Source organism: Oncorhynchus tshawytscha, linkage group LG23, assembly GCF_018296145.1.
Source record: "Oncorhynchus tshawytscha isolate Ot180627B linkage group LG23, Otsh_v2.0, whole genome shotgun sequence".
Classification (NCBI taxonomy): Eukaryota; Metazoa; Chordata; class Actinopteri; order Salmoniformes; family Salmonidae; genus Oncorhynchus; species Oncorhynchus tshawytscha.
This window is the reverse complement of record NC_056451.1, coordinates 14,248,283-14,273,476: the sequence shown is the minus strand read 5'-3', so window position 1 is coordinate 14,273,476 and position 25,194 is coordinate 14,248,283. Positions and strand designations below refer to the sequence as shown.

Below are 25,194 nucleotides of genomic sequence, written 5' to 3'. Positions count from 1 at the left end.
TCACTAGCCACTTTAAACAAACACACTACGCCGCCAGGGACTCAAATCATGCCGTGCCAGATGTGTCCCCCTGCTTAAGCCAGTACATGTCCAGTCCCATCTGAAGTTTGCTAGAGAGCATTTGGACGATCCAGAAGAAGATTGGGAGAATGTCATATGGTCAGATGAAACCAAAATAGAACTTTTTGGTAAAAACTCAACTCGTAGTGTTTGGAGGACAAAGAATGCTGAGTTGAATCCAAAGAACACCATACCTACTGTGAAGCATGGGGGTCGAAACATCATGCTTTGGGGCTGTTTTTCTGCAAAGGGGCCAGGACGACTGATCCGTGTAAAGGAAAGAATGAATGGGGCCATGTATCGTGAGATTTTGAGTGAAAACCTCCTTCCATCAGCAAGGGCATTGAAGATGAAACGTGGCTGGGTCTTTCAGCATGACAATGATCCCAAAGTGGCTTTGTAAGAAGCATTTCAAGGTCCAGGAGTGGCCTAGCCAATCTCCAGATCTCAACCCCATAGAAAATCTTTGGAGGGAGTTGAAAGTCCGTGTTGCCCCAAAACATCACTGCTCTAGAGGAGATCTGCATGAAGGAATGGGCCAAAATACCAGCAACAGTGTGTGAAAACCTTGTGAAGACTTACAGAAAACGTTTGACCTCTGTCATTGCCAACAAAGGGTATATAACAAAGTATTGAGATAAACTTTTGTTATTGACCAAATACTTATTTTCCACCATCATTTGCAAATAAATTCATAATACATCCTACAATGTGATTTTCTGGATTTCTTTTTCTCATTTTGTCTGTCATAGTTGAAGTGTACCTATGATAAATTACAGGCCTCTCTCATCTGTTTAAGTGGGAGAACTTGCACAATTGGTGGCTGACTAAATACTTTTTTGCCCCACTGTGTGTGTGTGTGTGTGTGTGTGTGTGTGTGTGTGTGTGTATATATATATATATATATATATATATATACACACACACACTGAGTATAACAAACATTAGGAACACCTTCCTAATATTAAGTTGCAACTTGCACCTCCCTCTTTAACCCTCAGAACAGCCTCAATTCGTCAGGGCTTGAACTCTACAAGGTATGCTGTCCCATGTTGACTCCAATGCTTCCCACAGTTGTGTCAAGTTGGCTGGATGGCCTTTGGGTGGTGGACCATTCTTGATACACACATGAACTGTAGAGCGTGAAAACTCCAGCAGCATTGCAGTTGACACAAAACGGCACGCCTGGCACCTACTAACATTCCCTGTTCGAAGGCACTTCAATCTTTTGTCTTGCCCGTTCACCCTCTGAATGGCACACATACCCAATCAATGTCTCGAGGATTAAAAATCCTTCTTAAACCTGTCTCCTCCCCTTCATCTCCACTGATTGAAGTGAATTTAACAAGTGACATCAATAAGGGATCACAGCTTTTACCTAGATTCACCTAGTCAGTCTACGTCAAGGAAAGAGCAGCTGTTCTTAATGTTTTGTACACTCTGTATATATCAACCTTTTTTGTTATTTTCTTCAGCGCTTTTCATATTAAATGAATTATTATTATTATGTTTCATCCATATCATTCTTGACATTGTCAATTCCCACCTACGTCAGTCAAATAGCAACACAGCGATGCACACAGTTGGGGTGTAAGGTAGTTGTTAAATTGAGTTTTTATTACATCTTACACAGTGTTTCTGGTGCCCAGCATGGTGGGGCATGGCATTGTTTACAGTGCAAAAAAAGGTCCATATAGCACATCAGAGACTGGCACCATCGTTGTACACAGGGCAGGTCAGGGGTCATGGGGGTTAGGCTACACAACTCTGAGATACGTGCTTGTCCATTCAGTAGTATCTCCATACAAGGCTAGCCTTCAGCAACTAACATGCACTGCAAAACAAAATATAGCTTAAAATTGTCTCACATCACGGAACTGTTCTTCCGCTATTTTCTTTATTTTTAATTTCCATGCACCACATTACAGAAACATATTAGTAACGTATTGCTTAGGCTACTGGAGGGATATAATTATAATAAGTTATTGTTACTAGTAGTTTGACTACTTGGTGTAGAGATATTAATTAACAATACAGTAAACATTGTTGTCACTGGTCAGTAGGGGACACACCCTCTCTTTCAGCCAATGAGAGGTTGGAGTATGTAGTATAGAGAAGACAAAGTACAGGGACTTTCAATGGTGGTATCAATCTCATTGTTACAAAAATCTGTACATTTACAAAGAGTATAGAAACAAAAGGTTTGAAAAGTATGTGACACCCTATGTCTCTGATAATGTGCCCTAGCTACACACACGCTGTCACTGGCAAATTGACAGATTTCTTGAAAGAAAAGCAAAAACTGAAATAAAAATACACCCTACGTTCTTGGAGTTTCAAGCTACAGTATCTTTAAACACTTAATGAGTGAGGGGAAGGGAGGCGGGTTGGAAGGGGATGGAGGGGGTGTGGTTAGGTGGAAAGAGGAGTGGTTTATAAGGGGGCAGGGGCTGAAATGTCCTCAGCACAGAGCACCAGTGCTAGCTCTGTCCTGTACAGCTTGCCCCCGTCTGATAGCGCCATAATGGCAGTCTTATATGTGGGGATTTTGTTGACTTCCAGCACCTGTCGGAGACAAGAAACAGATGCAGACATCCAACTTGTCATTTTCATCCCTTGACTTTTACAGATTTGACATTGACCCTACTTTTTCATTTCAAAATCCCCTGCGTGAGATGGTCGCTGGGCCAAAGCTTAGCTCATAAAGATGACACAAAATATTTGCACAAGAAAAGAGGAGTAGGCTCTACACGCAGGTCACATATGGCATTGATATATTGACATCCAGAAAACTATTTTTAAAGTCAGCTGTCAGAGTGCGAGAGAGAGAGTGAAAGAGAGAGAGAGAGAGAGTGACAGACAGACAGACCGAGAGAGAGAGAGAGAGACAGAGAGACAGACCACAAAATTAGGTGGAAACTGAGCTGCACTTCCTAACCTCCTGCCCAATGTATGACCATATTAGAGACACATATTTCCCTCAGATTACACAGATCCACAAAGAATTCGAAAACAAACCCAATTTTGATAAACTCCCATATCTACTGGGTGAAATTCCACAGTGTGCCATCACAACAGCAATATTTGTGACCTGTTGCCACAAGAAAAGGGCAACCAGTGACGAACAAACACCATTGTAAATACAACCCATATTTATGCTTATTTATTTTCCCTTGTGTACTTTAACCATTTGTACATTGTTACAACACTGTATATATACATAATATGACATTTGTAATGTCTTTATTGTTTTGAAACTTCTGTATGTGTAATGTTTACTGTTCATTTTTATTGTTTATTTCACTTTTGTATATTATCTACCTCACTTGCTTTGGCAATGTTAACACGTTTCCCATGCCAATAAAGCCCCTTGAATTGAATTGACAGAGAGAGAGACAGAGACAGAGACAGAGACAGAGAGATTGGATATCTGTCCAGTTCTAAGCATGCTCTCATGAGTTTGTTTGAAGAGGTATTGTGATTGTCCTCAGGCCAATCATATCACCACAGGCAACAGACGAGGCCCTCTGTGATATTTGAAGTCTCAATGAAAAACTAAAATATTTGTTTGGACTGTTCAGACCTAGATTCAATCAGATCCAACGTTAACCATTGAAAGCTGACACCCGCATAGCTGGTGTTTCAGCGGTGTGGGTTTATTACTAATTCAATTTGGCGCATCCAATGACAATGTCCGCGATAAGTATAACGCCGGGAGCCGCTAAATGATTTGACAGCTCCAACGCAGTTACACCTCAGACATCGCCTACATAAAAACAATGAGACTGGTATGCAGTTCTTGATTATCGCGGGTTAAGGCTGGAACTGATTAAATCTTGCCCTTAGTCTCTGCTCTTCTCCATCAATTAAAGATCATGGAAACCCACCTTCTTGTTCTTCTCACACAAATCTTTGAGGAGGGCATCCAGCTCATTCTCATCCATATAGCCGTTCTCATCCTGACAGACAGAAATAACGACAGAGAGAGAGAGAGAGGGAGAAAGACAGAGAGAGACACAAGAAACACAATGTCACACCATTTAGCCCGCCTTTGGGTTTGGTTTGGTATGCAGTGTCAACATGATACCACGTTGCATCTCCCAAGACAGATCTCAGTAAACAAACAAAACAATAAGCCTAATGAACAGATGTGTATATTTGAACAGCCTGTTCATGGGCCCTTCTGATATTTGCTCATATTTTCTATTCATGAATTTGAACGGTTTGTTTTTGGTCATCTTTGTACTGGCTCGTGTTCCCTGAAAGCAATATTATAATATGATAACCACATCGCTGATACCTTTACAAGGATATCCCTATCCACTTTAGGGGAGTTCTCTGTGTGTCCAACTCCATTCAGAGCAAAATAAATACTGTACCATAGAGTCTAGCAATCAATCCTCTGTGTTGGCAATAAGAGCGCCATCATCAGGAACCATGTGGGACAGTAGGTGCCAACATGTCACTTCTAACAATCTAAATCTTTAGACCAGGTTCTATGGTCGAAGACTAAAACAAATGGAAAAGCATGATCAGCCAGCCAGCCACTCAGATTAATTGTCCTGTAATGCTCTACAGGCAGACTAAAGAAGGTGTAATTTGCTGCCCCAATTACTTGTCTGTCACATATCAGCAAGGCCCAGAACGCCTCCCTCCCTGCCTCCTTGTCTGTCTGCCTGTCTGCCCGCCTCCCTGTCTGTTTGCCTGTCAGCCTGCAACTCTGCCTGCCTGTCTCCCTGCCTGCAACCCTGCCTGCCTGTTTGCCTGCCTGTTTGCCTGCCTGCCCGCCTGTGCAACATGAACCTGCCAGTCAATATGGATTACAGGCGCAGCCACGGGAGAGAAGGTATGGGCCGACCTGCTCCAGAGACAGTCATACGTTAGAGAGAGGGAGAGGGTGGGGTAAATGGGGATGGGGGAAGAGAGAGAGCGAGAGAGAGGAAGAGTGATGGTGGCAGGGGGGGACCATGCACTGTATCCATTGTGCATACAAATAAGGGCAATAGGAAGAGAAATTGGTAGATAGACAGAGAGAGAGCAAGAGCAAGAAAGAGAAGGAGAGATAGATAAAGAGGATAAGAGAGAAAGATTGAGGGAGTGCATCCCAGGAGAGCATCAATTTCCTAGACTAGCACTTTCTGAAGCACTTTCTTTCCTTGTTCATACTGTGTCTTGAGAGGCATTGAAACATTCAAAAAGCCGTAACAGAGAGTGATTCTTATTTTTTGGAAAATGGTGTATAATGACAATGTATTATTGGAACGTACCTGATCGTATAACTCAAAGATCTTGTTGAACTCTCTTCTCACCATCTTCACATTCTGTAACAGAAAGACAGGAGGGAGAGGGAGAGGAGACAATTGAGTCAAGGTCAATCTGATTTTCCGATTCCATCTCGGATTTACTCTGGGAATAACCACTAACCTGAAACTTGAGTAGAAAGTTCTCCTCGTCCGGTAGCAGCCTGTTGAAAAAAAACACACATTGTTCAGGTCATATACAGCACGATGTGTAGACAGATATATCATTCATATCACACAGGACAAAACTCCATAAGCAGACCTTGCCATTTCTGCCAAACACAACTTCCCATCGTGGTTTGAGTCAAATATTTTGAGCTGGAAGAGAAAAATTAATTAATTAATTAAAGCTCTACGAAACAGAAAATGAAGGACTATACTGTACGGAGCTATTTGTTGTAGCCATTTAGCTACACTGTTCTTAAAGTTGTTGCGGAGGCTAGCTGCATAAGTATAAACTATATTCTTACTGTGGTATGTGTATACTCATCTAACTTCTTTTCGTCATATGGTTTCTTAGCCTTCTGAAGCAGATCTTTCAAAAAGTTCTGGAAATGAAGCAAAAGCAGAAAGATCAGTTTGACAACAACGCCTGCTATAACAGACACATTTGAAATGCAATGCTGTCCGGGATGTACAGTCAAGTCCAAAAATATTGGCACCGTTGATAAAGATGATCAAAAAAGACTGTATAAAATAAATAATACAAATACAGAGCTACAGTGTCTTTATAAAGTATTCATACCCCTTGACTTATTCCACATTGTGTTGTGTTACAGCCTGAATTCAACATGGATTAAATGGAGAAAAATGTTCTCACCCTTCTAAACACAATACCCCATAATGACAAAGTGAAAACATTTAGAAAGTTTAGCAAATGTATTAAAAATGAAATACACAAATACCTAATTTACATAAGTATTCACAACCCTTTTCTATGACACTCTAAACTGAGCTCAGGTGCATCCAATTTCCTTTGATCGTCCTTGAGATGTCGCTACAACTTGATTGGAGTCTACCTGTGGCCAATTCAATTGTTTGGACATGATTTAGAAAGAACCACCCCTGTCTATATAAGGTCCTACAGTTGACAGTGCATGTCAGAGCAGAAGCTATACCATGAAGTCCAAGGAACTGTCTGTAGAGCTTGTGATGAGGCATATATCTGGGGAAGGGTATAAAACAATTTCTAAAGTGTTCAAAGTTTCCAAGAGCACAGTGGTCTCCGTCATTGGGAAATGTTAAAAAATGATGGACCTACCCAAACTCTGCCTAGAGCCGACCGCCCGACCAAACTGACCAACCGGGCAAGAAGGACCTTAGTCAGGGAGGTGACCAAGAACCCAATGGCCACTCTGACAGAACTACAGAGTTCTTTGGCTGAGATGGGAGAACCTGCCAGAAGGACAACAGTCTCTACAACATTTCACCAATATGAGCTTCATGGTAGAGTGGCCAGACGGAAGCCATTCCTGAGAGAAATACACATGATGTCACGCTTGGAGTTTGCCAAAAGCCACATGAAAGACTCTGAGATCATTGAATCCCTTTGAAAATCTGCGGAAAGACTTGAAGATTGCTATTAGCCGTCGCTCCCCATCTAACTTAACATAGCTTGAGAAAATCTGCAAGGAAGAATGGGAGGAAATCCCCTAATCCAGATGTGCAAAGCTGATGCAGACATACCCAAGACGACTCAAAGCTGTCATCACCACCAAAGATGCTTCTACAAAGTATTGACTTAGGGGTGTGAATATATATGTAAATTAGATATTTCTGTATTTTATTTTCAATAAATTTGCAAAAATGTCTAATGGTGATATTGACCTTAACAAGGGCCCCAGGACCAGAGGAAGCAAAATAGCCCTATAACAAAAAACCATTAAGCGCTATGATGAAACTGGCTTTCATGAGGACAACCACAGGAAAGGAAGACCCAGCGTAATCTCTGCTGCAGAAGATTAGTTCATTAAGAGTTACCAGCCTCAGAAATGGGCAATTAACTGCACCTCAGATTGCAGCCCAAATTAATGCTTCACAGAGTTCAAGTAACAGACACATCTCAACATCAACTGTTCAGAGGAGACTGCGTGAATCAGGCCTTCATGGTCGAATTGCTGCAAAGAAGCCACTACTAAACGACACCAATAATAAGAAGAGACTTGCTTGGGCCAAGAAATACAAACAATGGACATTAGACCGGTGGAATTCTGTCCTTTGGTCTGATGAGTCCAAATTTGAGATTTTTGGTTTCAACCGCCATGTCTTTGTGAGACGAGGAGTAGGTGAACGGATGATCTCCGCATGTGTGGTTCCCACCGTGAAGCATGGAGGAGGTGGGTGTGATGGTGTGGGGGTGCTTTGCAGGTGACACGGTTTGTGATTGATTTAGAATTCAAGGCACACTTAACCAGCATGGCTACCACAGCCATCCCATCTGGTTTGAGCTTAGTGGGACTATCATTTGTTTTTCAAAAGGACAATGACCCAAAACACACCCCCAGGCTGTGTAAGGGCTACTTGACCAAGGAGAGTGATGGAGTGCCGCATCAGATGACCTGGCCTCCAGAATCACCTGACCTCAACCCAATTGAGATGGTTTGGGATGAGTTGGACTGCAGAGTGATGGAAAAGCAGCCAACAAGTGCTCAGCATATGTGGGAACTCAAGACTGTTGGAAAAGCATTCCAGGCGACTACCTCATGAAGTTGGTTGCGAGAATGCCAATAGTGTGCAAAGCTGTAATCAAGGCAAAGGGTGGCTACTTTGAAGGATCTAATATAAAACATATTTTGATTTGTTTAACACTTTTTTGGTGACTACATGATTCCATATGTGTTATTTCATAGTTTTGATGTCTTCACTATTATTATACAATGTAGAAAATAGTAAAAATAAAGAAAAACCCTTGAATGGATAGGTGTGTCCAAACTTTTGACTGGTACTGTATATGAGTCAAACTTTGGTATTGGGGTTATTAAGAAAGACAAAACTCTCCCGAGATTCGTACAAAATGCTCAATTACCAAAATTATTTACAATAAAAAAGGAATTTCCAGATGAGCCTTGACCTCAGAGGCTCCCTGTGAGCCTATATCCCCTTAATGAAATAGAGTGGACAATGAGACAGTTCATCAAGATACAAATTGGGAGGCAAGTTACAGTCCAGCATTGCTCACCTTCAGCTCATCTGCTTCAATGTAGCCACTATGGTCTGCATCATAACACCGCCAAGCCTGGAATGAGACAATGAGTGAAATAGGGGTTTGTATCAATGAGGAGAGAATAGTTAAATCGGTTAAAAACTATATTTATGTCATGAGCCACTTGAAAACATTTAAAATAGATAATATTGGTTAATAGAAAAATACCTGCATAAATTCCGCACAAGACTTCAACTGTTGCCGGAAAAATAACAAGAAGTTCTCCTCTGTGGGCAATATTTGTACTAGCTGTGACACAGAGAAAAGAAGAAAATATATAAGAGATAACACTGTATTGTCCTGAAACATGCTTACATTGGTTCAACATCCCATTTAATTTTAACAGTTGATCAGTGGCAAAGAATGGCACCATGTGACAGTTTAGCCACCACCCACTGGGCACAGATGATATTTAAACGTCTAGTTTTGATTTACGTTTGGTTGAGAATTCAACGTGAAAACAACAAAAAAATGGCACTATGTCATTGGATTTAGGTTAAAGTTGGGTGAAAAAAAGACTAAATTCCCTTATGTTGATTACTTGTTTCAAATCCAATCAGTTTTCCACATTGATTCAATGTCATCATTGTGACGTACTGCGGACAAGCCACCAGGGGGAGTCTTGTCGAGGCCTTGTGACAGATAGAGGGGCTGATTGCTCACCAGCCGTACGGGGCCCATAAAGCTTCCAGGAGGCCAGCACATGGGAGGGTTGATACCGGACAGGGCAAGTCTGAGAACGTAGTCAGACCAGGGTTGACATTTACGCAGTATCAGCTTGGCCGAGTAGATAGCTCAGTTTGTTCAGGCACAACAAGCGCAACAGGGCATTCAGGAACAAATGCTGGAAGAACAGCGTCTACAGAATGTCCACCTGCTGAAGGACGTCAGTAAGCTGCGAGGACAAACGCAGACCGAATCGCATCCCAATCAGTTTTTAATTAAGCTAACAGAGGATGACGACCTCCCTCTGCACGTTTGAACGGACAGCACTCCGGGAAGGTTGGTCCAAGGCGAATTTGGCGAGTGTGCTGGCCCCTTACCTGTCCGGAGATGCCCAAAAGGCGTATTATGAACTCAACACCGAACAAGTGGCTAACTACAACTGTCTCAAGAGGGAGGTACTCAGCCCCAACTGGTCCACGACTGGAGGTTTGTGGCCGGAGCTTCCCCCACGAGCCCAGATGAGCGACCTACTGTGCATCACCAGAGCATGGCTCCTAACCGACATAGCCACCCTCCATGTAATCGACAAAGTTGTCATAAATCGCTTCTTACGGGTGCTACCTCACATGAAGAGGGCGACAAACCTACGCGCCCAGACCTTGGAGAACATCTTGTGAGCTGTGGAGACACACCAGAATACAGAGGCCCTGCTGAAAGGGATGCAGGTCAAGTCCGGGAGCTGTCGGAGGGGAAAGAAGGATGACCCCACCACCGTAGTCCCCAATCCGACAGTCAGGTGCTAGAACCAACCTCGCCTGGTGAACAACCGGAGGAGGAGCCCATGCTTCCCATCTTCAACTTCCAGTGGGAGGATCCGGACTTGAAAGCCTCCGCGGCCCGAGTGATAGCGGTGGATGGCCAGCTTGTTCTGGGGGTGAGTGACTGGCGATACCCCCATTTCCAAATAAAAAATAACCTGTTGTATCAGGTGTCCCATGAACAGGGGGTACTTCGAGAGGTGCTGTTGCTGCCCTGCTGGTATGTCGGAACCGTTCTTCAGCTGACCCACACCCATTTGTTGGGGGCGCACCTGGGAATTGAGAAGACCCGGAAACGCCTGGTTCCACTGGCCCGCGATGAGGTAGGCCGTGGAAGGCTATTGCCGCAGCTGCCCCGAGTGTCAAATCACCTCACCAAAAGCACACTTCTGGAACCCGCTGGTTCCACTACCGATCATTGGAGTGACGTTTGAATGCATCGCCATGGATATAGTGGGCCCCCTGGTAAAAATGGCCCGAGGACACCGGTACATCCTGGTAATAGTAGATTATGCCACCGTTGTCCCGAGGCCATTCCCCTACGGGAGGTGTGGGAAGCCTAGCCGACCCCCTTACGCAGCGTGGTGGAACACGTAGAGACGATGAGGGAGATGACAGGCATATGGCCAGTGGTAAGGGAACATATGGACGAAGGCTCAGTGCGCCCAAGCCAAGGTTTACAATCGGGGTACCCAGCCCCGAGAGTTCCATGTGGGTGAGAAGGTGCTAGTTTTAATCCCCAATGCAGAAAGTAAGTTCTTGGCAACAAGGCACGGTATGAGGTGACGGAGAAGCTGGGACCCGTAAATTACCGCGTACGGCAGCCAGGGAGACGGCAACACGAACAGATTTACCACGTGAACCTATTGAAGAGGTGACACGTGAGGACAGCCTTGGCTGTGTTGTGGTCGAAACTCAGGACGGGACTAGTGGTGGTCTCGAGCAATGAGGACCTCGGGCCGGCCCAGAAGCAAGCACTCCGGGAGCTCAACGATCGGAACACGGATGTGTTTTCCGAGGGTGGACAAGCTCATAGACCATTTAGGAAAGGTCCAGTACATGGAGCCCAGCCCACGTTCCAGGGCCTGATGGACCAAGTCCTCCGACCCCACCAACAGTACGCAGTGGCCTGTTTGGATGACATCATCATCCACAGCCAAGGTTGGGAAGAGCAGCTGACGCGTCTCCAGGCGGTCCTGGATGTGCTCATTCAAGCGAATCACAAGAAATGCAAGCTGGGGATCGATAAAGTGGAGTACCTGGGGTATTTGATCGGACATGTGAACGTCAAGCCCCAGAAGAAGAAGGTCCAGCCGGTTTGTGACTGGCCCATGCCCCAAGGCACAGGTCAAGTCCTTCCTGGGGCTAGCAGGATACTATAACTGGTTAGTCCCCAATTTTGCGGCTATGGCCCTTACCGATCTGACCACCGCCTGCCTCCCAAAAACAATGAAGTGGTCGGATGAGGCCCGAAGCGGCGTTCAGGTGCCTGAAGGAAGTCCTGTGCTCTCATCCAATTCTCGTGAAGAGGGATTTCCAGGTACCGATGCTGGTGCAGACGGATGCCTGCGACACAGGACTAGGGGACATCCTGTCCCAGGTACACGGTGGGGGGAGGCTGGTGAGCAATCAGACCCTGATTGAGGATGGTGAGTAATTAAGGGGCTGATTGCTCACCAGCAGTACGGGGCCCATGAAGCTTCCAGGAGGGCAGCACATGGGAGGGTTGGAGGTAGTGAGAGGTCGCTACCGGCTCGGTGTTCTACCCCAGAGGAGACAGCGTTCCCCGGAGCCCAGAAGACGGTAATCTCGAAGAGGTCTCCTGAAGGGGACTGGTTTCTTTACTTTTTCTTTGTTTTAAATAAACACCCTTGAAACTGAGGTATCACAATTGTGTCTGTCTGATCTGTGTGAACGTCTTGCTCAAACCCCCTGGTCTGCCACATCATTTTTTTATTTATTTTTAAATAACGTGAAACAATATTGATTCTACCAGTTTTTGCCCAGTGAGCAAACCCAGCTGGCTGCTTAGAAATGCATTGTAAATCGGGTTTGAGACCCAGCCTAAACTTTCAGACTACTCCTGCAAGACTATCCATCAGACAGCTGCAATATAACCATTCCGGGGGCATTGAAACACCCCATGACAAAAATGTGTTTTCATACAGGACTCCTGTTCTTCCATCATGCTCCTGGAGAATCCAATCTAAACGGCAATCTCATATTCCAAACACAATAGATGTTATTTCCACTTTCAAATGATGTCTTACCTCTATTTTTGTGTAATCATTGTGTGTGCGTTGGTGCATTTGTGTACAGCTAAATGACCCTGTCAGCTAAAGCTTCAGAGTATCCATCTATAGCGGAGATATGAATCCCCTTGACCCCGCATGGCTAAAGTGACTGTCTTTTAAAATGATATTTGAACACCTTTCATAGAGGGAGAAGCCCCATCTAAACCTGTCAGTGTTTCAAGATCCAGTGTCCCTGAAAGTCCCTGGGTCTTAACCTACTGTGTGTGTATACTGCATCATGAGTTTATGTAGACTCTCACCTCAACAATTCCAATTTTGGCATCTGTATTTTTCTCATATTCCTGTACAAAAGCCTTCATTTGGTCTGTAAGCTCCTATGAGAGAGAAAATTAGTGTCAATTAATTGCAGTAGCTTTTGCCTTGAAGAATTACACACAAATAAACATATAATTAGTTAACAACTAAACTAAATAGGTATTCGCACATCGTTATAACAAGTAATTATGTTTTATGCAGGGAAGCTTTTAGTTTGAAATACAAGCACTGATAACATGAGAGGGCTCAGTAAATCTGCTCAATTATCTGGAAAGGCTATTTAGTAGGCACCTGGTGCCGTGAAAGACCTTGTATACCTTGTGTCCTCACAAACACCATTTAACATGCTAAGTAGACGGCCATGTTATCCAATTTGAATTAGATTAGGAGCGAGTGTTGTAATCTTCGCCCATCAGAGCACAATTCTAATAGAGTTTTGGCACTGGTCAGTCCATGTCACTGCACGCATACAGATGGCCATGCGATGCATTGATTATGCATGTACGGAGTGGCCCAACCAGCTCTCAAAGTCTCACGTCAGAATTAGACGTTGATCCATGTTTCTCAAATGGCAAATTTCGAGGTTGTTCCAAATGTAAAGTGTAAAGTAAAGTGTTTAAGGTTAAGTTTAGGCATTAACTCTGAATTTTTATGGTTAGGGTTAAGTTCAGGCATTTATTCAAAATTCTTAAGGTTAGGCAGTAACTCTGAATGGTTAGGTTTTGGTATATGTTTAAAACAAAATATAAAAAACTCTATCGCTAGATTAGAACTTGCAACCTTTCGAATCAGATGCTTACGCCCATCTGCCATTCCCGTCCACAACGCCCTAGCAAAACCTCAACCTACTTGAAGGTAACAGCTCTCACTGTTGCCCCTAGAGGCCGGTTCCACGTCATCTCCCGACATCCTCAGACATTGATGGACGTCGAATACTGACTTGTATTACAGTTGACCTGGCTGCACAGCCAGCCAGCTACTGATGTAATGCCTGGTGTGGAGGGACAGAGATCTCCACTGACACGTTCAGTGTAATTGAATCGAGCTGACGAGGCACTGATACTGTCAGGTACTTTCATAGAAGCATACGAAGTGCCACAAGAGAATGCTAAAATAAATTATAATAGAAGATGCTTAAAGGTCCAATGCAGCCATTTTATCTCAATAGCAAATTATTTATGGATAACAATTAAGTAGCTTACTGTGATTGTTTTCCATCAAAATGGTCAAAAATAAACAAAAACAGCTTCTTAGCAATTTTCACAGTATTATTCCAACCTCATAGTGTGGGAATATATATAAAACATAGGAAAATCTAGTTTTTGACTACACACTGGGCCTTTAAAGGCAGCCATTTGAGAATGTCTATGTTGGGACTGGGAAGTGTTACATGTGACAATGTGATACTGTAGATACTGTATGATATGTAACACTTAAAGGGTAGCACTTATCTGCTACATGGCCTTGCGGTAAGCCTGTTGAAGTGGGCTTTATTGCATGCGTAGTTAATTGCGTTCTTGTGTTGCATATTTGTGTAAGGCTTAGGCTTTATGCTGCAAATTGAGCATTGCTGTAAAAGATGGACATGGCCTTTACTATGATCACTCACTCCCATTGTGTCGATGGTAAAAGTAAATGAGTTAGATAGATGTAAAAAGATAGATGTAAAAAAAAAAAAAAAAACTAGATTAAATTTGATATCCAAGGATAAAATATCAATATATCTTACACCTCGACCACACCTATACCATCATTGCGCAAAATGGTACGCAGCACCATCTGGATATGTGTTCAACAAAAGTTTAACATTCACCTCCTGCTACCATTTCTGTCAAGTCGTCTACGCATACAGTTTGACGCATACGTTCTATAAATCCAACGTATGCACCACACAGAACGCAATGCAAATGCCTCTACAACGCAATGCTGCAAGGCAAACTCAGCGTTCCATTGGAAATGAATGTACTTCTGCTGTACCAAAATGCAATGACGCTATCAGTGTGATTGAGGCGTTAGTACTATATGTTTTTATGAGAACATCAGAAGTACCTTAGTACTGACTAATGTCTGTTTTATAGAGCCTTTCTATAGCAGGAATATAAACAGATAGATTTTTAGATTTGCATTTCATCTCCAATACACAATCAATAAAAGCAATCCATTCCTTCAAGAACAATGTGAACCATATCCTGAGATGCTATAAACAAATATCTGTAAATCCCAGTACCACACCAGCGCTGACCAAATATGTTCCAAATATACAACCATTATCATTTCATAATTTTCCTTTCAGAGAAACTGGCACAAGAGGTTAACTCTAGAGAAGATGACCACCTTGCATACTCACTGGAGAGAAAAGTGTACACGTAGAAAGTAGGCAATACGTAGCAACATGTAGAAAGTAGGCAATATTCTAACATTGGCCTTGTCTATCGGGGTAAAATGATTATGTTGTATGAAAGGAAGATGTACTACGAGTGAACTCTTCTTCTAGTCTATGTGTGTGTCCATTGAGTAGGCGGCCATCTTTGGAAGCCATCTTTATTGCTGTATGACATAATCAAAATCATGTCAACTATCCAACGTCAAGTGACTCTGCAAATGTTAAAGTGCATGTTTGATTGAATTCCATGGAATTTCAAAGTAAGAGGACCCTGAGCCAATCAACACACTGCATGCGCTGTGCAGTCAAAACCAATCATTGATCTCTGTATTGATCTCTGTGATGATGATGCCCATGTGTAACGGATGTGAAACGGCTAGCTAGTCAGCGGTGGTGCGCGCTAAATAGCGTTTCAATCGGTGACGTCACTTGCTCTGAGACCTTGAAGTAGTGGTTCCCCTTGCTCTGCAAGGGCCTCGGCTTTTGTGGAGCGATGGGTAACGATGCTTCGAGGGTGACTGTTGTTGATGTGTGCAGAGGGTCCCTGGTTCGCGTCCGGGTATGGGCGAGGGGACGGTCTAAAGTTATACTGTTACACATGCAAAATGTGGAAACCATCTTTGGCATCTCTCTGCATAAGGTGGTGTCAGATATGCTAATAACTCCAATCCTACTTCAAAATGCACTTCAATGGTGTTTTCTCACTGGCCATTGATTGGGCAGTTGTAAATGGGCACTTAATTTGATGGAAAATGCTGCGATTTTCCACTCCCCAACGTGCTCTCTCCCCATAGAGTAAATCAAAAGATGTTTTCAGTGTCTGGCAAATGTTGAACCATTACTCCTGTTTAAAGATCTGGGATTGAGTGCCAAATGGCTTGCTCTATAGAGGCTTGGCTAATTGCTTATACACAGAATGGGAAATAAGTGTTTAACCTTTCCCAAATGCAAAGTAGGAAAAACAGCACTGCAGTGCACTGTCACTGAGCAATAGGTGACTCAATCCAATTCAGACCCCAAAACGCTGAGTTGAGACTCAAATAAAAATACCAATGTCAAATAACAAGGTCAGAATGGAAAACAGAATTTTCCAAAACTGCTTTTTCCGCATCGGGGCTTACAGTTGAGCAAGATGGAAATGTGGGAAATACATCCATCAACCCATCAATCTGACGCAACAGGAATATGGGGTTGTTCCATGTCTTTCAGGCATGTACTTGACACCTCATAACTAGTCATAATGTATTAATCAATGACATTTGACCCTTCGCTAAGCCCCGCCCCAGAATTCTGGGCAACTAATCATAGCACTCCAATGGATAGCGACTGTCTCGAGTACTACACCTCAAGGAAGCTCATGTTTGAAACACATAAAAGCCAGTGAGGGCTGTGAGAAAACCTGAGTTCTTTAAACAAAATACATGTTTTAAATGGCTAGACAATGGAATAGTGCACCAGTGGCACTTCTGATTCCAGAGCCTGTTTATGGAGTATTTTTAGAATCCAAAAATTATACTTCTGTTACATTGTTTGGTAGTTCATCTGGTTAGCTATTTCTCAGGCTCATTGACCATCAAACGTTGCTAATGCTAGCTAGCTTGCCACTAAATATAACTTGTTTTCTCGAAATGTATGTTAGCTAGCTAAGTCAGCCATGTTATTAATACAACTCCAATCTGCTGTCGACATCAAGATATGATTTGAGAGCACTAGTTAGCTCCAAAAGAGGTTAGTACGCTTTGACTGCATGCTGACTGAATTCAGAGCCATAGATTAATTGGCTAGCCAGACTATAAATATAATTTTACCAGGTTCCAGTGAAGCAATTGTAATGACAATCCACTACAACATACCAGAGAATTTCTTGATTAGCAAGGGGTAGTCAGTGTATAATTTCATTGTGTATGAAAAACACAGTTTGAGATCATTGTGAGGGGATTTCGCCAGTGGTTAGAAGGGGGATTTGCGCTTCCAGGGAAAATGTTGTCCGTGGTTACAACAGTAACCAAGGGGGGTGGGGCTTAGCGAAGGGTCAATTAAGAACAACCAGTTTCACAATATCATGACAGTACATTAAAATAGAAGCTCAGTGAAGCGTTACATGAAATGCACCACACACACACACACACGCACACAAAATGTTTTAACTTGAACGCTTTCAACTGTGGCTCCACCAGTAGCCTAATCAACCACCCATTGGTTTCACAATGTCAATATGTCTGGCCTACTGTATGACCTATCTGATGAAGGTAATTGGAATGAGAGTCACACCAAACGCATTTAAATACTAGATACAGTTCAGTTTGAGAAGACAATTAGATATCAGGCCCACTGCCAATACATTCATGTTTTAAGTTTAAAACATTTAAAATAATTCAGTTTACTTACAAGTCCTGCCTGTTTTCGAGCTTGCTGAAGTTCTTTTATAAAACTCTGCAACTCCTTCCCTTCAATATATCCATTACCTGCAAGAAGTAAGCACCAAATCAATCAAAGACATGCGTAAAGTAGCCTACATTAAGTTTAAGAACATTACGCACAGGATCAAATCCATCATTTGCCGTTTCATGACAGCTGTATGACTGAACTTCCATTTTAGTGCCTTAAACCTATCACCATATTATAATAATATTTTCCAGTCATTTAGAGTTTTGTAAATATTGAAAATGTCGCTATAAAATGTCAATGGATAAAGTTGAGAGAACAAATATCAGTCTTGACAGCTAAATCGAGTTTTTCATTCAATATACTATAGGCTACTACATATTTTCGAAAACCCGCTAAAAAGCGCAAATGTCCATGAGGGTCTTTGGTGCAAAACTTCCCAAAAATCGTTTTACTTCAGTGCCATCCCCATGAATAATCCACAATCTTAAAGAATAAGTTACCATCGTTATCATAATGGTGAAAAATATCCAGGAACTGTGATGCAGAGATCTCTACTCCTTGCAGGTAAGCGTTTGCCATGTCGCGGGTTAGGTTTGGGGACCGGAGCGCGTACCAGATAGCTGCACTGGCCGAGGATATGCTATGAATGAGACGCTTTGATTAGTCGGTGCCCGGTATTTAAAGGGAGCACTATCACGCTAATCTTTCACTGTCGCCCCCCCTTCCCCGACGTTGGGAAACTAGCCAAACGCGCAAGTCACCTCCGCTCCTCCCGCCGCAGGAATAGCGCGAGCTCAGCAGCACGTTGACGCGCGCCAGGGGGCACGGAGATGTGAGATCCATTTAAATGAGCACCCGCTTTTCGTGCTTTTCATTTCCCCCTCCAGATATACGCTCTATCACACAAAAGTGTAGAAGTTGTTCAACCAAAAAATAGCTCAACCGCCCTCTTCTTTATTCTGGCATTTAAGGGCCATCCAATGGCTCTTTATGAAATAAAACACATAAATGGATTATGAAGTAGCAAAATACTTATGCAAAGTAACATAATCTTCAAAAAAGAAGGAAAGGACAGAAAGGATATTTTGAAATGCGAATTGCTGGCTGGACCCTCCATGATAGTTGGGCTGACTCAACTCCTTATCTAACTATGGAGATTTAGGATTCTGTTTCTTACTTTTACATGTCTCTTACACCATTGGCTGTTGTATTGGGTGGTGCCACTCATTAGAGAAGACTGGTGACTGCTGCCTCATAATGTGTGTTTACAGGGAAATGGGACACACATAGTCCACACAATCAATAACAATTCAGTGCACGAGGCGGCTTTGGGAGATGGGGAAATGGAATAGAATAAAGTGAAGATATTACCTTCAATAACCGATATTGTGAGTGACAAGAGAAAAATGGAACTTCGATATGGATGGCAGTGGCCAATGAATGCTATGGAGAGTCAATGCACCCCTGCATATAAATGCAGCACAGGTCTATGACTTGTATGGCTTCAAACAACATTGTATCACAAAGTTACTTCTATATGAGCGTATTATTAAGAGGGTTATGCCTCTTTTTCGGGTTGTTGTACACTATAGTACAGTGCCTTCAGAAAGTATTCATATCCTTTGACTAATTCCACTTTTTGTTACAGCCTGAATTCAAAATGTAACATTTTTCTCACCCGTCTACACAAAATACCCCACAGTGACAAAGTGAAAACATGTTTTTTTTCATTGTTGAAATTTATATTGAAAATGAAATACAGAAATATCTCATTTACGTAAGTATTCACATCCCTGAGTCAATGCTTTGCAGAAGTGCCTTTGGAAGCGATTACAACTGTGAGTCTTTCTGGGTAAGTCTCTTAGAGCTTTCCACACCTGGATTTTGCCCATTATTCTTTTCAAAATTCTTCAAGCTCTGTCAAATTGGTTGTTGATCATTGCTAGACAACCATTTTCACGTCTTGCCATAGATTTTCAAGTAGATTTAAGTCAAAACTATAACTCGGCCGCTCAGGAACATTCACTGTCTTCTTGGTAAGCAACTCCCGTGTAGATTTGGCCTTGTGTTTCATGGTATTGTCTTGCTGAAAGGTGAATTCATCTCCCAGTGTCTGGTGGAAAGCAGACTGAACCAGGTTTTCCTCTAGGATTTTGCCTGTATTTACATCCATTCGATGCATTTGTTATCCTGAAAACTCCCCAGTCGTTAACGATTAAAAGCATACCCATAACACGATGCAGATACCACTATGCTTGAAAATATGGAGAGTGGTACTCAGTAATGAGTTATATTGGATTTGCCCCAAACATAACGCTTTGTATTCAGGACAAAAAGTGAATTTCTTTGCCACATTTTCTGCAGTATTACTTTAGTAAACAGGATGCATGTGTTGGAATATTTTTTATTCTATACAGTCTTCCTTCTTTTCCCTCTGTCAGTTAGGTTAGTATTGTGGAGTAACCACAGTGTTTTAGTTTTTTTCCATCCTCAGTGTTTTCTTAGCACAGCCATTAAACTGTAACTGTTTTAAAATCCCCATTTGCCTCATGGTGAAATCCCTGAGCGGTTTAGTCCTCTCCGGCAACTGAGTTAGGAAGTACGCCTGTATATTTGTAGTGACTGGGTATGTTGATACACCATCCCAAGTCTAATGAATAACTTCACCATGCTGAAATTCAATGTCTGTTCTTTAAAAATATATATATATTAGATCAAAATTTATTGTCACATATACAAATTTAGCAGATGTTATTGCTGGTGCAGCAAAATGCTTGTGTTCCATCAATAGGTGCCCATCTTTGCGAGGCATTGGAAAACCTCACAGGTCTTTGTGGTTGAATCTGTGTTTGAAATTCACTGCTTGACTGAGGAACCTTGCAGATAATTATATGTATGGGGTACAAAGATGAGGTAGTCATTAAAAAATGTTAAACACTATTATTGCTCACAGAGTGAGTCCATGCAACTTATTATGTGACTTGTTAAGTACATTTTTACTCCTGAACTGATTTAGGCTTGCCATAACAAAGGGGTTGAATACTTATTGACTCAACAAATTTCAGGTTTCATTTTTTATTAATTTGTAAAAATGTTTTAAAAAACGAATTCCACTTTGACATTATGGGGTATTGTGTTCAGGTCAATAACAAAAAAAATCTAATTTCAATATATTTTTAATTCAGGCTGTAACATAACTAAATGTGGAAGAAGTCAAGGGGTACAGTATGAATACTTTCTGCCAGTTACTTCAAAGTCCTTTCTGTAAATGAGAAAAACAAATAAAAGGTGTTACGATGATGATATGATTCAGCTTGTTCCTGTTCCCGGGGCCTCCTCTCATCCACTCTCATCACACTGTCTCTTCCCTTTCCCATCAGTCACTGAGACAGGATATGCCATTGCCATTCATCATTATAAACTGGGTGGTTCGAGCCCTGAATGCTGATTGGCTGAAAGCCGTGGTATATCAGACCGTATATCATGGATATGACAAAACATTTATTTTACTGCTCTAATTACATTGGTAACCAGTTTATAATAGCGATATGGCACCTCGGGGGTTTGTGATATATGGCCGCGATGCGTCGTGCCTAAGAACAGCCCTTAGCCGTGGTGTATTGGCCATATACCACACCTCCTCGGGCCTTATTGCTTAATTTATAACTCCTCTTGTCCATGTGCCTTAACACAGCCTTATGACAGGGCCACACTTTTGGGTACAAAGATTGTAGATACTGTAGTTAGTTCGAACATACAGGCATGCGCACACACACACACAAAATGTGCTTCTTCGTTCCCTTGAAAAATGAATGCTTAGCTCTGGCTGCGTTCAGTCTCCAGAGATATGGTCCAGTTTAATCACCCTGTGCTGCGGGTTCCCAGTGTGGGGTCGAGAATCCGCAGGCAGCCAAGGTCGGCGTGTAATAGCACTGCATGGGAACTGGCATAGCTTTTTAAGGAGTGCTTTTACAACAACCCCACCACCACCACCTATCATAAATGAACCTTATAATGGCAACATGCAGAGTTCCCATTCTGAGGCATCATGGTGGAGTAATGGGAAACAGCTCTCCCCTTGGTTTATGGAACAGACAGCACAGACATGAAGGATGATGTATCATTTAGGTTTTGTCCCCTCCCCTCCCATACCCCCACCATGGCACTGAAAGTAAATGTATTTCTAACATTTACGCAGGAGAAGGAAGTTTTAGGAATATGAACATTTCAGCCGATTTCATATTGTTTTTAAATGATAAGAAAGGATGACATTTTCTTGTAATCTAAATTCCTTTACTCCACAAGAGTGTGGAAATGTTCATATCAGCATGTCATTTTGCTGTGTTTAGAGTTTAGAGCTTGCCTAGGACAACCCATATTTTCTTTGAGCTGTAGTGTACAATCATTTAGAAATATTATAAATTGCTTATAATGTATGTCAATTGTATTGCTTTGATTTGTTGGCATTTTCCCCACATTTACTAATTTGTAGAAACAAAGCAATAACAACATTTCCTTTCTCCTTATTGGTTCAGGGCCAGAGCTTCCATCTGGTCTGCTCATGGTTCTCTCACTGTATTTGTTTTGTGTTGATTTTCACTCCTAGCTCTTATCTTGTTATTACAACACATCCCAGCTATTTACTGCCATTTAGTGTAGCCACATGCACTCTGTCACCCGAGGGTGTAATTGTGCTCCATCTGTTTCTGATGACACCTTGTCCCAGACAAACAGGGGACCTGGCTTCAGCCCCACCGCGACCTCTCACCCCTACTGCTCTTCCTCGGATGGTCAACCAGTGGGTGACTAACTATTCTGCCTGACAGCCATGATGTCATAGGTGTCACCTGTCTGGGCTTTGATGTGATTGGAGGGTTTGGATTCGCTTTCCATTTGTAATGAAAGTTACTATCTCTTTCTCCTGTAATATTCCTAAACTGTTACCTTCAATATATTACAACATGGAACTGTTGTTTATGAGACATGTCTCTAATGGAACGTCTACTGTTTTTTACACTATGAGTTTTAAGAGGAATGATGTGTTCATTCTGCCTAAGATTCTAATTGAACACATGCAATAAAGTATAGCCTTTCTCAGAGAAGGGAGAATAGACTTCATGGTGTAGGAATTTGAATTAATGATCAAACTGATATTCATGGTAGATTTTCAATTCCCATCATACCACAATGAAAAAAACTCTTTAACGTAGGCCTACAAGAGCTACCAGTTACTGGTGTTGACCGCATACATTTTCAATGGTCCTACACACTACGTAAAACCTACCATCCATTTTCAAAACATTTCACTGTTCAGAGCAGTTTGTCACGGGAAATGATTACAAGTATGACTCATTTGTCAAAAAATAATGCTATAAAAATATAATATATCTGCATTGTAACGCAGTTGACATTTAAAGGTAATTTCAGTTTCAGGCAGACATATGCTGCACTTACAATGAATGCTGTCTCCGCGAGAAGGGGGTTGTTGCATCCCAACATGACGACCGGAGTATGGGCGTGTGAAAAAGAGTGAGTGTGTCGAAAGGGTGGTGATTTGTGTGTTTTGAAAGTCCCAAAATAAATAATACAATTGTATATTGAAAAGAAATGTGAGTGTTAACAAATTGTTAATAACAGGAAAATGTTATAACAGGATGTGGGGGGTCACTGTTGGTGCGCTGGCAGTATGTGTGTGTTGTTGGTGTATATGTGTGTGACTGCAGCACATTGGCAATATGGAACACACCCGTGGCAGTCTGTCTCGAGCGACGCCACATTTCACACAGGGTCATCTGTGAGACGGCATGTAGCTAGGGTTAATTATGAAGAATGAATAGCCAGTGAAATGTCACATGTAAACAAATGATCTACATTAAAGAAGCCCCATGTAGCAAGAACATTAGCCTAGGGATTTATCATTATAAAATGGGGATTTAATGCAAGAATACCCAGAATCATAGCATGATATCCAATGTTTAAATGTTACCCATTACACTCAAATAATATAGTGAAATGACTTTGTATGTCTGAGTGGCGATGACGAGTCAATGCTTTCATAAGGTTGTCGCACACTATGCTGCATGGATTTACATGGATACTAAATGGAAATTGGTCAAATGGTCTGATTTACCTAAAGTGTGTACTCTACATAAGCTTGTATATTGACAGAGATCTCATAGATTCTGTGGAGAGTGTCATCTGATGTTCTGTGTTGTTTGTGCTGATGTGATGCTGTATTCTACAGACCCACAGTGACACGCCATTACCTCCACACCCTCACCACAACGTGTTCTGCATTCTAAACAAGCATTTTGCTACACCCGCAATAACATCTGCTAAACACGTGTTCGAGACCAGTACAGTTGGATTTGATTTGAAAACATTCCTCTGTATAATAACAAATACATCATTCTGTATCAATGTACGCGTTTGTGGAGGAAAGCTTTACTTGTAATTACTCTGAATAAGTTACCTCACTTGAAATATGCGCTTGTTAACGAATACTTCCTTGACTTGTTTGGGATGTGAAGTAGGGCTGTTTTACAAAAACTATAACTGTCTTTTTTTTGCTGAGCTCAGAGAACTTTACACAATCTTGAGGCTCATTCATAGACAGCTTCTTTACATCCCAGTACATATCCCAGTCTGCAGTTTATGCAGACAATAAAACACCTGTACTTGTGCCTGCCAACATATTTTGCAGCAGCTGGGAAGTTTGCCAGACTAATCTGTAATTCAACAGTTTTCTAGTTATTATTCCACTCAGAGTGAGACCTAATCTAATGTCTGGATGGAGTGGAGTGCACTGGCTGTCCAGAAATCCTGACTAACTGTCCACGTTGAGAATGTTATTTTCTTTTACACACGGTATAAATCCTCAAGATGCAAAACGGCGAGACTGCGCCGTAAAGTTGGGGCCACTGAATGACATTTAGTTCCTGTTGGCTCCTCCAGACAATTTGGCACAGACTCCAACCAGAGTAACCAATCCTTCTATGGGTTTTAATGAAGAAGTGTTGGCAACAGCACATTAGAGTCTTAGGGTTAGATTTAATCTGTATCACGGAAGATCTGCATTGTAATGTGGTTGACATCTAAAGGTAATTTCCGTTTCAGCCGACATATGCTGCATTTACCATAAATGCGGTTTCAGCAAAAGCTCAATAACGTTCACGTTCCACTCGTTATTTTCTCTCCACTCATACAGGAGTAATAAAGTCCTAGTTCACAAATTTTGTTAAAAATAAATATAAACTTGAAATTAAAATTGAGATTTTCCAGCACTACTCGTTCCCACGGCTATGGTAACATTGCCTTTAAATGTCAATCGAGTTACAAGGCAGATCTTCCACACTACGGATTGAACCAAGCCCTTATTCATCCCTCCATTCACCATCTAGCGTTTTTCTTTCTCAGAGTAAGAGAGGCTTTTTGCTTGACTAAGATTGACTAGCGTCAGGATGTCCTTGGCCTTGGGGGTTAAAGGTAATTCAATGGAGGGTTTAACCTCGGTCCGTAGATTGGGTCATCTGACAGCTCAGAGGAGGTACGAGAGCCCCAGGGAGCTTTGACAAAGTGACAGTATTTTCCTGCGGAGTCATACTGGTGAGATGCATTTTCTCTTTTTGCATAAATCTGTTTGACCCATGCTGTGACTTCACTTGCAGTATGACACTCAGGGGAAAACTGTGGAGGTTACAGCATCTGACACACATATGGTAGACTTGTTAAGATGGCATCCTCATGTAGGTTTTACTTAAGGGAGGGTGCAAACTTCTATTGACAAGATAGGTGACTGGCCATACTT

At 42.2% G+C, this 25,194-nt stretch overlaps 1 protein-coding gene across 1 annotated transcript; it reads right to left on the bottom strand.

Annotated features, from left to right (window-relative positions):
• Positions 1-1,643: 1,643 nt before the first annotated feature.
• Positions 1,644-18,152, bottom strand: LOC112222870 (calbindin-like). The gene is made up of 11 exons (XM_024385716.2): positions 17,888-18,152; positions 17,388-17,464; positions 12,601-12,675; positions 8,731-8,811; positions 8,539-8,595; positions 5,831-5,908; positions 5,623-5,678; positions 5,485-5,524; positions 5,328-5,381; positions 3,948-4,019; positions 1,644-2,625 (listed from the first exon to the last, which is right to left on the bottom strand). Exons 1-11 carry the CDS (start codon positions 17,964-17,966, stop codon positions 2,494-2,496), a joined length of 801 nt encoding a protein of 266 aa, XP_024241484.1. The 5' UTR covers positions 17,967-18,152; the 3' UTR covers positions 1,644-2,493.
• Positions 18,153-25,194: the final 7,042 nt, after the last annotated feature.

Excerpts from the sequence above, each read along its gene's own strand:
- LOC112222870 (XM_024385716.2), bottom strand. The coding sequence starts at position 17,966 with ATGGCAAACGCTTACCTGCAAGGAGTAGAGATCTCTGCATCACAGTTC. Across the intron at positions 5,909-8,538 it reads TTGAAGCAGATGAGCTGAAG|AACTTTTTGAAAGATCTGCT; the intron begins GTGAGCAATGCT and ends CTTCATTTCCAG. Across the intron at positions 4,020-5,327 it reads TCTTTGAGTTATACGATCAG|GATGAGAACGGCTATATGGA; the intron begins GTACGTTCCAAT and ends TCTGTCTGTCAG.